This window comes from Eulemur rufifrons, chromosome 4, assembly GCF_041146395.1.
Source record: "Eulemur rufifrons isolate Redbay chromosome 4, OSU_ERuf_1, whole genome shotgun sequence".
NCBI classification, from domain to species: domain Eukaryota; kingdom Metazoa; phylum Chordata; class Mammalia; order Primates; family Lemuridae; genus Eulemur; species Eulemur rufifrons.
In genome coordinates this window covers 46,280,663-46,297,234 of record NC_090986.1, presented here as the reverse complement: position 1 = coordinate 46,297,234, position 16,572 = coordinate 46,280,663, and the positions used below count along the sequence as shown (strand labels likewise).

Below are 16,572 nucleotides of genomic sequence, written 5' to 3'. Positions count from 1 at the left end.
CTTTGTCAACAAAGCATACTTCAAGGTTCACTACAGAAACCACTTCCAACACCATTATCTAAATAAATACTAGAATGTTTTGCTAATTAGCTTGGGATATTGAATATAATTTTCATTCATTATATTTGGTTACCCAGAAGGAAGGTTTAGGTATCCTTTCTGTTCATAATAAAAGTATTAGAATCCCACTACTCCAGCGGTATAACACCTCTGAAGCAACTTTCTACATCCAGAATTTAGCTTGCTCCGTTGTTTCACAATTAATGGAGAACTCTTTCATCTGATCCCTTGAGAAGGCTTGTAAAGCCTGCTGTCAGATCACACTTGCATCTGCCTTTCAGTGAACCTTTTCATGGAAGGTACTTGTTAGAATGCCTCGCAGGCCAGTGAGCAGGATTTTACTAAGTTTACAACGCCAGGTTATGTGACTGCCTTTTGTTCCTGCTTGCTAAGAAATGTTGGTGCCTGTTGCAAACTCAGCCTGAGACTTGCTGCTGTTATAACAGATGGGTGGTAAGTGAGGTTGTGGGCTCAAGCCTGATAGAGCCCATCTACCTTTATTTATTAGCACATACTAATATTGCAAATATTTAATATTTGCAATATTAAACTATAAATATTAAACTAAATAATAAATATTAAACTAAACAATAAATATTAAGCTAATTTATGTCAATTTAAAACATCCTCAAATTTGGTAGAATTCACCAACCCCAAGCCGAGTCACTTCAATCTTAATCCCTCCATGTTTCCTCACCAACTCCCACTCTACGCCTGTTATAATTTCACAGTTTTCTTGTATTGTTGTTGTTTCGTAATTCCCTTTAAAATAAGCTCTCTGAGGGCAGATTTTATTTATCTTCTTTGATATATCACCATGGGGAGGACACATTTGTGAAATTTAAAACAATGAATGAAGTACTTGTTTCCAATTCTAGAAAAAAGGCAATTCATCTGTGGAAACTTGTCAGTGAAAAAAACACCTGTTTAAGTTCCACTGAAGCAAGACTTTGACAAATGGCAGAGAAAAGCATTAATCATGTGTCTTGGGAACACAAAAGAATGAAAGAAGGAAAGATTAATTTTAGCTGTGTGGATTAAAAAGGGGGTCATGGAAACAGTACAGATTAAACTAGGCGTTGGATGGTGGAAAATGTCATAAATTATCTTATTTAGATTTTAGGCAAAGCAAATATTAATATATTTTTAATACTTCCTGACACTATTGTTCTCACATACACTAGACCAAATCCTGTTAGTAATGATCTTGCCACATGGAACTTAATGCACAGAGAGAACAAGAGTTGTGTTGAATTTATCAATCTAGAGAGTTTTCATATATATTCAAAGATCAGGTGAATATCTGAAGAGGGAAACTAAGTAGACATTCATAAATTATTAAGACAAAAAAACAATGGAAGGGGAATCTAGGCAGAAAGGTAAGTATGTGAACCAAAGGGTGTGAACAATCAAGGTATGTTGAGGGAATCATAGTAATTGGTATGGCTGGGACATCAGGTACTACAAAGCAAGTCATGAGTAAAAAAAAACTGGAGAAGGAAGGTGAAGGCTAAATCATTAAGGGTACCAGGAGTCTGGCAGTGACTATGCACAAATAGGATATCAAAATGAGTTGTATGCTGTTGCAACACATCGTAATTCTGAGACATAATTTATCAAGGAATCCCTTTGAATCACTAGAATATATCCTAGCCAGTCAACTATTGTGAAGAGATTCTAATAATTTTATAGTTTCCTTGAACAATTATAAATTATTCTTCTGTCAGAGTGAATATTTATAAAATTTAAATGCAACCATATCAATGTTGATTTTAAACGTGTTACAATATTTTTACCTTAGTCAAGTTGCTACAGGACCTGGGGCCTGCTGTTCTATCCAATTTTTTGGGGCCACCCTCTCTCATAATGTTCCAGCCACATTTAACTTTTCCACCTTTTGTTTGCATATTCAGGGAACTGACACAAATTTTTCTTTCTCAATGGAATTTTTCCTCACTTCCTAGACATCTAATACGTCAATCAAGTGCTAGCTTAAAAATTATTTCTTCCAATAGGCAATTTAAAAATCTGAGTCCATCAGTAGTTCTAAGTGAGATTCCATAAACAATTTCTTCTTATAAAATTTTTAATTGATAAATAATATTTCTACATATTTATGGGGTATATTTTATATTTCAATACATGTATACAATGTGTGATGATCAAATCAGAGTAATTGGTATATCTATCACTTCAAACATTTATCGTGTGTTGGGAAAATTCGAAATCCTTTCTTCTAGCAATTTCAAAATATACAATAAATTATTGTTAACTATAGTTACTCTGCTGTTCTATAGAATACAAACTTATTCCTCCTATCTAACTGTAATTTTGTATTTGTTGATCAACCTCCTTCTATCCCTGCTTCTCTGCTACCCTTCCCAGCCTCTGATAAAAATCTCCTGAGCCCATTAGTAGCCCAAAGTGAGATTCAGTAAACAAGTAATTTCTTTCCTTTCTTTCATTTTTAAATGTATGAGTCTAAGATAGATTAAAGCTTATACCATTGGGGGTGCCATCTTTAAGAAAAAGAATAGCAAAATTTGAACACAAAATAGGAACAGGGTCTAGGAAGACACCTTGCAAGTAATGGGCTTTGAGGCTTAAAGCACTGTGCGAGGTATTGGGACATAATACGAAAAACAACAGACACAAATCCTGCTCTTATGATCCTTTAAGCTGTATATGCCTCAGACTGAATAGAAATTACAACTGACTTGTGAGGGTTATTAACATGAAGTTTTGATTAAATGAATGAGTCCATTTTGCCAGGGCGAATCATTGAACAAACTCACTTGATTTTATGTCTGACAGAGTCTTTAGGGGTGGTATCACATATTTTTTAAAATTTAAAACTATGTATAGATATGCTCAGGCAATATCAATGTCTGCTTTGTGAGCAAACTGAGGAAATTAAAAGAAAAGCCACAGACATTCTAGCTACAATGTAAAGTTTGAAAGAACCAAGCCTAGGCAGAGATCAAAGAAACATAAAGAATCACTAGTGTGTATGTATACTGTTTGAAGAGTCTGAGGTTGTATTTGGCCACCCACCACACCACAATGTCTACTCAATGTTTTGTTATATTTTCTTTATTTACCAAGTCTTTGGCTGTGCTGGCCTAAGATGACATATCTACTCCTTAGCTTAATCTGTCTTAATGGAAGACTGACAAAATTTGTTACATGAAATTGCTATAATTTTGCTCTGAATCCATCAGAACATATTCATTAATTTTAAGCCATGAGCCAATTTCTTGTTTTTTTCCAGTACAAATAGTATCATTAATAACCTAATCTTAAGAGGGACTGTTCATTGTTTTTTGTTAGTCTTCACTGGGAAAATTATTCAAAATAATATTCAGAGAAGCAACAGCCAGGTTAGAATGACAAATTAGTGATATGTGAAAATAAAATAAAAGGAAAAATCATATCAGTAGAGGTGAGGAAAAAAATAAAAAAGCTGTCAGAGGGTGATGTTCAAACAATTTTTTTGCTAGGAGTCTGAAGTAAAAGGTCACCTTCTAACAAATGATTTTGTTTCTGTGTGAGTAACACAGGAAAAGTACCTAGACAGTCATCAAACCACAGAATTTTGAGTTCATTAAATCACACCCCGGAGAAGGAAAAAGATTTTAAAATAAGATGTGTACTCTTTCTACTTAAAGGAAAAAGGTTATTTGAAATAAAAAAATGAAATCAAAACATTTTCTTAGAATAGGATTAAAATTTTTAAGAAGTACTTAATTAAAATGTCAATAATTTCAAGAATAAAAACTTTAAATAGTACTAATATCACATTCTGATATTTTTATGAAGAATGATATTATAGAAAAACAAGATTTTTTTTTAAGATATTATGTATCCTATCTGACCAAAAAAACCTAGACAGGAAAAAAAACCTAGATAATGAATTCTATGTATAGCCAATTTAAAAATGGCATTAGAAGAAACTGGATAGACAATTAAGTTATAATAACACAGGGAAAAAATTCCCACAAGACTCTCCATTAACTGTTTTATGAATTTGCTTCTGATTAAGATTGGAGGATATTTATAACAAAATACACATATTTTAGGATATTTCAAAGTAAAGTCATAATGAAGAATCACAAAGCTATAGTGCAGGATAATTAGATAAATCTAGAAAAGATAAGCAATGTGTTAAAACTTTAATGTGTATGTGTGTGTTTTCATTATAGAATAATGAGACAAATGACTAAGAGTGAGGGGGCAAGGATATTTCTTATCCATTTTTAGCAAATTTGCTGTATCAATAATATATATACATTTTCAAAATAATATAGGGAATGAATTTATTATTATCAATGTAAGTGATAAGAAAAAAGTCACTAAATAAGCTGATGGACTGTTACTTACATATAATTATTAGAAAACTAAACAAGCAAAAAATATGATTTCCTCTATTAGAATTACACAAATTAACATTCAAAAGAACATCTATTCTATTATTGTTAGTTTTACTATCTATGAAGAGATATACCCATGAGATAGTTTTTCTTTTGATGATTAATGTAGAAGACTGAAATTTTACTATTAATTTCCAAATTAAGTGATATTTTGTAGAAAAATATTGTACTGTTTAAAAAATAAAATCTTTGTCAAGAGAAAAGATACAGGCAGAAGATATTAATAATATACATATTCTCTACTGATTAAAATGACAATATTAACACAAATGAAAATATATTTTCTATAACAGACATTACAAGGTACAACAGAATAAAAAAATGTTTTGAAAAGGGAATGAGAAGTGGGATGTAACTATTTCACATAGAAACAATTCCAAGAAATTTCTTTTTGATAACTTACAGATGAGATAAGACTGAAAGTGGGTAATAAGAATAGTTTAATTTCCTCTTCTGAAAAATGTCAGTGTCCCTCAGAAGTTTATGGAATGACACCCCTAACCATTTTCTATGCAGCACCCATCACCAGGGCTGTATGTAATTTTAACTTCTTTTCACTCCTACACATCAGATTTCCAAGGAAGCATTGATTGTAGGATTCTGGGTCTTTCTCAGGAACTAAAGCCAAAAGTAATCTAGTGTGACTGTTTACAGATATTACTTAATATGGAAAGTGGTGCTAGTGGAAAGTTCTATAGAGAAAACTTTACTGCTGAAAAGGAGCTTTACTAAACACAAAAAAGAAACTAAATTGACAGGTAGCTATTTGCTTTGGCATTTCATGATTCTGGTTCACCTTTCTTTTCTCATCTAATTAATAGATTTTGGAAATTATAATGAGTATTGACATTAATTGTACTTCTAGTAAAACATTTGAGAGTAGAATTTTGAAAGCAATTAAACATACTGTGAAAGAAATTAAGGGATTTAAATACTCTGTGAAAGGGCAAATCACAATTAGCACATAGGAAAACAAAACAAAGTACAATAAAGCATGAATAAGTCTTTGTATAACATAAATACACCTTATTTTCCAAGCAAAGAAAGTGTACACTTTAAAACTTATGTTTTATGTGAAAAACATGAATTCATGCTCTTTAAATATTTAAGAAAGTATACATTTGGCGATATAAGAGAGTTTTAAGATGAGATGATAACACACTCAATTGAAATAAGATTTTTTTTATGGAAAGAGAGGAGTCAAATAAAGATACCATGTAAGAAAAATTGATATGCAAAAATTTTAAGCCTGCATTGGAAATAATAGAGATCATAGACAAACTGGCATTGATTGAATCTACAATGTAGAAAAAAAATTCTGGGTTAAGAGAAAAAGAAATAAAATATTTTGGAAGAAAAGACATTTATGGAAAAAAATCAGTACTTAAACACGTCTGGAAACATCATCATAAGTATATCCTGAAATATACATCCCAATCAAAAGGGAACAATTAAACAAGGCTCAGTAGATAGAAACTTTCCAAAGCAGAAGAAAGACGTAGTTGAGATTGTTAAAATGAATCTTCAAGTACTAATGTAAAAGAGGAAAAAGTAGCCATCAGATTGTACCCTGGTAAACATTTTAAATTTGAGAAAGATGTGCCGGTTTTTTAAGCTCTGGAAATCATTTTTCTGCTTTGCCACCTCGTTCCTTGTTAGGATCTGACATTACAAAGAGGCAGAGACTGAAAAACTAGAGGAAGAGGAAGAGTCTTGCTCCTTTTTGTCTTCTGTTCCTGTGAGTGTCACCATCTTTTTCTCACTACAGCAGTAACAGTAATTCTGTAGTATCTGATACATAGAGTTTACAGTTTTTCCAAAACTTGCAACCAGTTTCATTGAGACCACTCAGAGCTGTTAGCATCAGCAGATTGGCACCTTCTTCTGAGACCTCTGAGTCTCAGGCCAGGGGAACTCTCTTTTGAGCTAAGACAGCAGCTCTGGCTAAGCAGTGGGCCAAATCACAGATGTCTGAGATTCAGATGCCCTGCATCTTTTCTCCTAGTTTGTAAATCTTAAAAATTTCAACCTTTACTTTCTGTGCTCCAGCCCCAGGAATGGTAGCTATTTCCTTGAGTTCATACATTTATAATAAAATGTTCTCTTATTGAAGTTTTGGTTAGCTAGTAAATTTTTATACCTATTTAACAAAACTTTTATTAACTTTGTTTAGAATAACTGATAAATGATTTATATAAAAGAAAGAAAAATAATCACTGGAAATACACATTTCCCCTTCCCCTCTCAGGAAAAGACAGTAAAGTATAAGAAATAATATCTACTGAATTTTAAAGATACAAAGTGGAGACCTTAAACTACGAAAGCTAATTTGCAAACAATGTGAGAAGATATAGGAAAGTCCCTTTTAGACATAAAATCTAATAAATTATATAATCAAAACATCCTTCCTGGAAAGTAATAATAATAATAAAATGAGATGCATTCTTCTGGAAAGGATTAATTTTCAGAATATATGAACAACTCCAGAAAACAAAATGAAAAAGAGTTCAGGTGAATAGAAACAGGGAAAAAACTTGAAAATACATTTCCAAAAGAAGACATACAAATGGCTAATATATATATAAAAGTTGATCAATCTCATCAGTTACTAGAGAATGTGATCAAAATAAATAAAAGACTGATGTTACCAAGTCAGTAGGGTGTGGTGCATTTGGAATTCAAATAAACTATTAATGTGTAGATAAAGTAGGAAAACTACTTTCAAAAAATTTTGAGCAGTATCTACTAAAGCTGAACAAAAGAATTCTATAAAGCCTAGCAATTTCAGTTCTAGGTACACATCCAGGTAAAATGTGTACATATGTTCACCAAAAGACATAAACAAGGATATTCATAGCAGTATTGTTCTTAATAGTCAAGAAAATAACAATACTGAAATGTCCAAATAGATTCATTAGTTGAGCATAGGAGAATGAATAAATAAAATTTTGATGTGTTAGTAAAGAAAACTAAACCACAAAGTTAATTATTAATGCTATCTTTTGTCAAATTCTGAATTTTAAGACATACCAAACAGAAATAAGTCAAACAGAAATTAATGAACAAGAAAATAAGAGGAAACATAGCCTCTCTATATACTCATCTGATTAAAAATAAAAACAAAATCTCATAATGACACTGACAAAAGCTAAAACAAAATGAAATTAGTAATAAAGCTAACACAGAAAATAACAAGTTAGGAGGATAACAATATAAAAAGATGACATAACAATATTAAATAATTAGGAGTAGTCATAAAATTAAAAGCAATGTATGATGGCTGTCTGCTAAATTTTAAAAACTCAGTAAAATACAAATTTTAAAAGGATAGGTATAATAATGTACATAAACTTTCTATTATCATTTTTTTTATAAATTTTCCATGTTTATAGACAATTATAACATAAATTATAGAAAGCTTTTCTATTTGCATTATGATGTTATTATGCTAAAATAAGCCTTATATCATAATGGAAATGTTGTAAATAGTTTATAGACCAATGTAGGTGCAAAATTATAGCTAGAATATAAAATGCAAGAAAATATTAAAGAAATAATGCAACATAAACAAGTAGGTTTTATTGAGCTATGTAATATGATTTAAAGTTAGAGTATTTATGTAAATAACCTAATAAATAAATAGAATAAGAAAAAATAATCATTTTGACAGATTTTAACAAAGAACTTAATAGAACATGAGATCAATGCTGATTTTTAAAAATAAAATCTTTACTAAGGAAACTATAGACAACAGGATAGTGCCCTTAACATTATACAATATATGTATCTCAAATAACAGCTGCCACTCTAAAGTATAGTAAAGGTTTTCCAATTAGGATAGATAAGAACACCTGATAACATTACTATTCAGGCCACTATTCTTTAAATAAAAACAACACAATAAAAAGAAAATAAATGTAAATACTAAGAAGGCAGAGAAAAAGTTTCATTACCAGTTTATTGTATTTTTCTTTCTAGAAAACCTATTATTATAAATTGAAAAACAAATAGAAGATATGCATTTCATAAGATGGTTATAATAAATATATACATAATCATCTCTACTTTAATTCTGTAATTATTAATAAGCAAGTATATATGAGCAAACATATATAAAATAGTGAAATATATAAATAAATGTGAATAACCACAGGAAAAAATAATAATCCATGCCAAAATTAAACCCACTAAAATACATACAGGTTAATTTTAAAAGATAAAAATATGGCTATCTTCTCACATAAAAATTTTCAAATTTAGAGATCTCACATTTTTCTAAAATTAATCTGTAAATATTTATTCATGGGTAATATCCTAAAGGGATATTTAGGGGGTAGCTTTTTAAAATATGAAAAATTTATACCAAAGTTTAAATGAAAGAATATAGAGCATAGCTAGCCAAAAGAAAATCTGAAAAACAATAATTATAAGATATATACCTTACCTTTGAATTAAACAGAATATATAATATGAATATACATTCATTGTGGGTATGTGTGCATGCATTCATGCACACACATATACAGTGTATTAATTTGGTTTTTATTCCTAAAATGATATATATGACTCTAAGAATATAATTTAAGCCTAAAGTAAACTTGAAAAAAGCCTGAAAAAGCCTAAGTCTTAAGAAACCATATACAAAAATATAGATTGTTATAAATAACAAACATGAACTTTGTGTGTCAAAAATGCATACAATTAGGAGAAAGAAGAAGTCAGCAAGTTGGCAGCATAGGACTTGCCAGTGTTTGTTCCCCCCAACAGAAGCCTCAATTTGAACAACTATCCTTGCATGAAAATATCTTCACAAGATCCAAGGAACCCAGGTGACTGATTACAGCACCTGTGAATAGCACAGAACTCGGAAAAGACACATTGAAGAGCGTAGGGAGGACAGATTAATATCTAAGTCACCCTACCTCCAATCCCAGGTAGCACAGCATGGAGAGAGATTTACCATTTGGTTTGGGGGAAGGAGAGGGAAGTCAGCATCCTGAACTTTGCTTAGGACCCAAACACAGTGACTGCCCCAGTAAAACCCAGCATCAGACAGGGTCCTATTGTCCCAAACTCCAGGCCAGTACCTACAGACTGAGGCTAAGAACTGCCTTGGCGGCAGGCTGGATCCCTAAACTCTAGTCCTGCCACACTGCTAGGCCTACCTTGGTGGCACCCAGCTTTGAACAGGCCCCGGCTCCTGGCCAGCCTCAGCAGCCCTGTGTTTCAAGCCAGCCCCGATGCCAGGCCAGTCTCCACAGACTCAGTCTCCAAACCGGCCCTAGGATCAGGTAAGCCCCAGCAACCATGGCCTGCAAACTGGCCCCAGTCTCAGGCTGGCCTCCACAATTGCAGGCTTTCGGCAAGCTCCAGCACCAGGTCCGGCCCTGCAGCCCTAGTCATCAGTGTGGCGCCTTGACCCAGCCTTCAGGCCAGCGCCCTTGGACACTCCCACCAACAAAGATTTATCTGGCCCAAAATATTATCTGATTTAGGGTGATAGGAATGGAGAAGCTTGAAAAAGAGACAGATGGACATATAATTATGCAAAGAAATATTTACCAAGCACCAACATCTTAGTAATCTTCTGAAGGTTACTCAGTTATTTTATTAGAAAGGATATAAATATTATGATGAAATATATTTGATGCTTCTTTAATCAGCAATTAATGTGAAGAAAATTTGGTTTCTGTTTTATATGGAGAGAATACCGGTCTTTATTTGGCAATTATCCATGAAGACGGAATTTAAAAACATCAACTGCCTAAAATATATCAAAAGGCTTTATAAAACCAGCTTACTAAAAGTTAGTTTGAAAAACATATTCACTCCATAACTTCTTTCAGATTAGAAAAAAGAAATATTTACTTACTTGCCGTTCAGTGCTGCTACACCAACTGTGCTCCGAGCAATGGACATGCTGGCTACAAAGGTCCACTGCTGACTCTGCGGATCCCACCTCTCCACTGTGTTCAGGTAGCTCCAGCCGTCATGGCCCCCCACGGCATAGATCGGGCCTTCAAGTACTGTTACCCCTAAAACATTGGAGAAGTGAATATTGCGCCTACAGCTAACAATATCAGATTGCACACTTAAAGTTCTAAGAGAGTAGATGTCATGTTACATGTTCTTGCCACAATAAAATTTAAATTTAAATTTAAAAAATTGAATGGATTCATTTCACAGTGAGATTTTTAAAGTCAAATGAATGTCCAAAACTATGAATTTATTAAGCATAGACTCCAGTTAAGAAACAATTGTAATGAAGTAGAAACTGTCTACTCTTAACTGAATCATTCCATTAAAGAGAAAACAAAATTTAGAAACAAAAATAAATATTATGATTTAGGTGTTTTATAAAATAAAACAAATTTCCTTATATAAGACCATATGAAGAAGCAAATACTAAACATCAAGGATGGTATGTCTTGTATCTCTATTTTTGAAGACTATTTCTATATTACAGTTTAATTATTCTGGTAATTTAAGCAATGTTACCTTAAAGCAATGTAATATTATCAATTTGAATTTCAGAGTAGTATTCTTTGTGTTTTGGCTTTCCAATAATATTATAATAAACTTATCTAAAGCTAATAAAATATGATATTTTTTATATTATTAGCTGAAATCACTAAAGACAATATACAATAAAATTAATGTGAGTCATCAATAGAATATACTTATATCAAAATTTAGTCGATATATCAAAGACTTTTTCAATGTATTTTTTACCAATTTTTATTTCTAACAGTAGGAAGAGAGACCCCGTTGTCTAAGAATTGCTCCACAACTTGTTATTGTGAAATTCTTAATGTTTACTCATTCTATGAGTGATTAACGTTATCATTTCATTACTTTTCACTAAGTTGATGACAACTAACATTAAGCATTTTTTATGTGTTTTTTGGCCATTTGGATATCCCTTCTTGTGAAAGCCCTGTAAAAGGATCTCCATTTTTAAATGGATGTTTCTTTCTTATCAATTTATAGTGGTTTTTGTAACCCCATTTTTAACTATCATGGATACAAGTTCTTTGTTAACTTTTACAATTATAGATACTAATTATTTGTTAATATTTTTATTACAGATATCTTTGTCCACTGTGTGGCTTGAATTTTTACTCTTAATGTTGTCTTTTGATAAAAAGAAGTTAGGTTCACTAGATTTAGTACAAAGATGTCACTGCAATGTACCAGGAAAAAGATTTTTAAAAAATATAATAAATGATGCTGGTTGAATTGGCATACACATAGATCAAAATGAACAATGACCAGTACACAATGGTCAACCATAAAATTAAATATGAAAATTATAACAATAAAGTTTCCAGAATATAATCAACAAGCATAATGTAAAATAAGCATACTTAATGACTTTTTAGAAAGACAAAATTTTTTAAACAAAACACAGAGAATACTTGCCATAAAAGAAAAAATGCTATAAATATGAAAATTAATAGCCCTTTGATATTCCATATGAATCATAGAAATTCCTTGGCAATTTCTCCAATTTTTTCCCCAACATCCTGATGAGATCTTGATTGGGATGGCATTACATATATAGAAATTTGGAGGGAATTAACATCTTTATAACATTGACTCTTCTAATCCAGAACATGATATACACCATCATTTTATTAAGAATTTCTTTAACTTTTCCTAGTAACATTTTTTAATTTTTAATAGAACTTTCATACATTCTTTACTGAAATTACCACTTAGCATTTGATTTATTTATGCCATTGCAATGGGCATTTGCTTCATTAGTAAGTAGAAAGAAAATAGATTTCTCTGTATCCACAATTATCCAGATAATTACCACAAGTTATCTATATATTCTTTTGGATTTTTTACATATATAACTATGTCATCTGAAAATTATGTCAGTTGTATTTCTTTTAATATGATTATTATACATTTTGTTTTTCTAGCTTGCTTTATTTCAATGTCATTATATGGATACATATATAGCATTTAAAATTCTTCTTGCTGAATTGATTCTTTTAAGTTGTGAAATATTTCTTTTTATTCAGGAATGCTTGTTGCTCTAAATTTTAATTTATCAATTATTAATAGAGCTACATTAAGGTTCTTTTGGTTCCAGGATGGCAACCTTTGACTTTAAATGGTTATTTAACCTATTTATATGAATATAATAACTGATTTATTAGATACACTTTTCATATTTTCCACTCATGCTTTCTCTCATTTTATTTCTACAATATTGCTTTTTTTGGTTCTATGTGTGGAATATTTTATTTTTTTCCTTTTTTCCATGTTTCAGCTTGTTGAGAGAATACATATGAATCAGTTTGTCAAATAGGTAGTCATATTATCAAATAAGGCTCACATGAATGAGAATCTCATGCATGACCAAGATTTGCTGATAAGGATAAAAGGAATCTGTAGCACATGAGAAACAGATGTCCAGGACTTTTCCACCTAGGCAGTAACTTCTTTGCCTTCCAGCACCTTGACCCCTACTGCGTGGGTCTCCATGAAGGCACTAAACTCTTAATTTCTACCTCTGTCACACAAAGACTGAAGCAAGCCCTAGCTGTCAGGTTTGGTTTGCCTTTGCCATTTTGAGCTTGTGATACAAATGCCTGAAGAAAGCAGAAATAAATGTCGACTTTATCTTAGCATTCTTCCCTCCCCTTTCCCATCTTGCTTCTCAAGGCCTGTATATCTTATTTTCTCTCTGATACCTTCAAGAATGTGATTTATGAATTTTTTTCAACTTTTATAGTAGTACATATTAAGAGGCTTACTCAGATAGCTGATATTCCTTCAAGGCCAAAAGTTAAATTTGTGTGAATTACTTTTAAACTTTAGTTTTAATATAAATGTTTAATAATATAATAAAATATATCAATCTGTTATTAATGTTTCTTTTTTTTTTTTGTATGTGTGTAAAATTTTACTCTAGTGCTACCATTTACATAGGCAGGTGTCTACTTCTCTCCATATTGCAACTTCCTTACCACTAAAGTGGGGGATAACTAGGGTAATGATCTCATGGTGTTATGGTGAAGATTATATGAATTAATGTATGTGAAACATTTAGAACAGAATCTGATACATTGCCATCACTCAATTTTTGTAAGCCATTGTAATTGCTATTGTTACCTCATACTCAAGCCTCAGAGAAGATATAAAAAGAAATTTCATAAAAGAGAACATGTAAAGGTCCTATAAGCATATAAAAATGCTCAATATAACTATCAATTAGAATTACTAGGACATTCAAATAAAATGTGTTTGGGACTAAGTTTTAAATAACCAAAAAGTTTAAAATATGACAATATTAAATGTTGCTGAGAACATTGGGAGTTGAGAATTCTTATATATTGCTAATGGAATTGTAATTTAGGAACACAACTTTGGAAATATATTTAACAATGCCTTGTGCAAATATTGTAATATAACTTTTACAAAAATTTGAAATATTTTATAATTAAAAATATAATTAATGTAGAAAGTAAAATACCATAAATGAAGTACAAGGGCTAGCAAATATTTGGTACAATAAGTCAAGGAAGATTTAGATAAACTATTAATCTTTCAACATAGGTATCTTTTCATTTACTCTAAAGAAAATTTGGAAGTTTGTCATCTCTTTACTAGAGATAAAATAGAGCCTACATTCTAGTGGAGAATACAGACAAATAAACACAAAAATACTGAAAGATTTACATATTACTATTCTTTAATAGGCCAAGGTATTGCCAGTGAGACTACTAGGGCTTGGGGCAGGGCAAAATGCACACGAATGTTGTAATTAAAAGCTCTGGCTTTTGAGTGTAATTACCTGGGCTTAAATCCTAATCCATTGCTACGAGCTGTGTGACATTGGAAAAACATATTTAAATTCCCTGTCAGTACCCTCATGCTTAAAATGTATATATATATACACACACACATAACTTCATTTGTGTGAAGATTAAGTATAAAATGCATATAACAGTGCTTAGCAAATGATAAACTTGTAATAAATTTTAGTTGTTATATAAGTCAAATGGTCAGTGTGGTCTTTCTTAGGGGTAGCAGCCATTAAAGCTAAGACATTAAGAATTGCAATCAGGATGATAGAGTAAGTCAAAGATTCGTCATCACCCTCAAAACTTAAATTCCTCTCCCAAACATCTCTCATTACAATTAAACACTGAGCAAGTAATATATTCCCAAGATTGTTGTTTATTTTAACAATCCATGTTTTGAAAGTATCCATGTTTTTCTTGAAAATATTCATACTTTATGCTTCCACGTTATAGATAGTCTTGTAGATTGCCGCAGAATTTCCAAACTCTAGCTGCCTTATAACATGATTTTCACATTTCTTGCAGCTGTGTTGATTTTCTTGCAGGAGGATCTCATTAAGTGTAGTGAATAATTGGACCAGAATAATTTTAAAATCAGAATGATACATTCAACTACTTCTTTATGTTTACTAAAAATATCTTTACAGATGCAGCAAGGTTAAGGGTGTAAAAATATCTTTCTGTGCTTTGCTCAGTATCAATATTAACTCTGTATTGAAAAAATAATAATTTAATGGAAAGAAGAGAAATATTTAAAGTCATTTTTAATATTACTCAAGCTTAATAATTCCATGATTATTTCTGATAATTTTTAATAATGTCTTTTAGATTTTTTATGTTGCCAAAATGTACTTTTCCCAATACATATAATTATTTTTACTTTTTAAACTACAGCTCCTTGCACATATTCCCCTTGAGAATTCTTCAGTAAAATATTTACCAGCATTTTTCTGTATAGTTTTTATTCAAAATAGTTTATTGAAAGAAGCAAAGCATCCCTAATATTCAAGTAAAATCGGACAAGTTAAAATTGAGCCCTGTACATAGGGGTTACAGAACACAAATATATGCAATGAAGATTAAAGCCTTTCAATATGGAGAGTGATCAGTGGGGGATAATGTGTCTATACAAGTCACTCCCTGAATAGTAACATTTAGAGCCTCCATAATTTACCTCAAAATATTTATTTTACTATTTCTATATCAATGCAACCAGTGACTTAATTTGTTCTCCTGAAAAATGAATTATTACTTTATCCCTGTAATTACTATCCACTCAGAACATTGCTAAATTTCTTCTAAACTATATATTGTTTCAATTTAAAAGAACATGTGTTTTAATAATGCAAATTATTGATAATGACAAAGTAAAACTAAGTTTTAGTGTTGCTTTACTCTATGCATGTTAGCCATTAATTATATCTTAATATAAAAAGCATGAGCCTATAAAATATGACATTCCCTTTTGTTTAGGTAGAGCATATTTATTTTTAAATTAATGTATTTAAACTTTCTTTGATTTAGTCATAGTGTTAAATAAATTACTATACTGTTACAAATCATTACCAAATTGAAAGTCACAAAATATGTTTAAATTACCATCGGTTTCATTTATATATATAAAACCTTCTAGGTATAACTTATTTTAAATCTTCCTTTCAAAAAATTTTTAAAAATCCTTATCAAGAATGAAGTACCAAGAATGACTTAATTCCAGTGCTATCAAATAGTTTTACTTCAGAAGCAATGAACAATTAAATAATAGTTTACAAAAGGGAGCACTTTAGAATTGTGTGCAAAGAATTAAACAAAAATAACTCACATAATGAGGAAAGGAGAAAATAAGTAAAATTATACCTACTTTATATATATTACCTGATAAAATTTTCCCAATATGATGTTAAATATATATGTATATATGTCTTCACGAACATTTCCTCAAAAATATACACATAGTATAAAATATTACATATGCATATAAAATATAAAATACTCTTTATATAACTTTGTATATGTAAAATACGAATAGATTGATACATATACAATTTTAAAATTTTGATCATGGTCAGAATACAATATAGTGTATCATATAGGGATACTCTTCACATAATCCTACAAAATCATGTAGGCTTAAAGTATTTTTTTGCTTGATCCACAAAAAATGGAAAAAAGGTGATTTATATTGGTGTTTTATTTTTCATTCTTTCTTGGACTAAGAATAGTGATTATCTGTTTTAGTTGCACGTTGAAATCGCCTAGGA

The 16,572-nt window shown here is 30.8% G+C and overlaps 1 protein-coding gene across 2 annotated transcripts in view; it reads right to left on the bottom strand.

The window, feature by feature from the left end:
* KLHL1 (kelch like family member 1) overlaps positions 1 to 16,572 on the bottom strand; it is a 308,649-nt gene that overhangs the window by 24,487 nt on the left and 267,590 nt on the right. For both annotated transcript variants that reach the window (XM_069467168.1, XM_069467170.1), the window contains one exon: positions 10,363 to 10,525. In XM_069467168.1, coding sequence (XP_069323269.1) covers positions 10,363 to 10,525 — 163 coding nt within the window. The remainder of the gene's footprint in view (positions 1 to 10,362; positions 10,526 to 16,572) is intronic.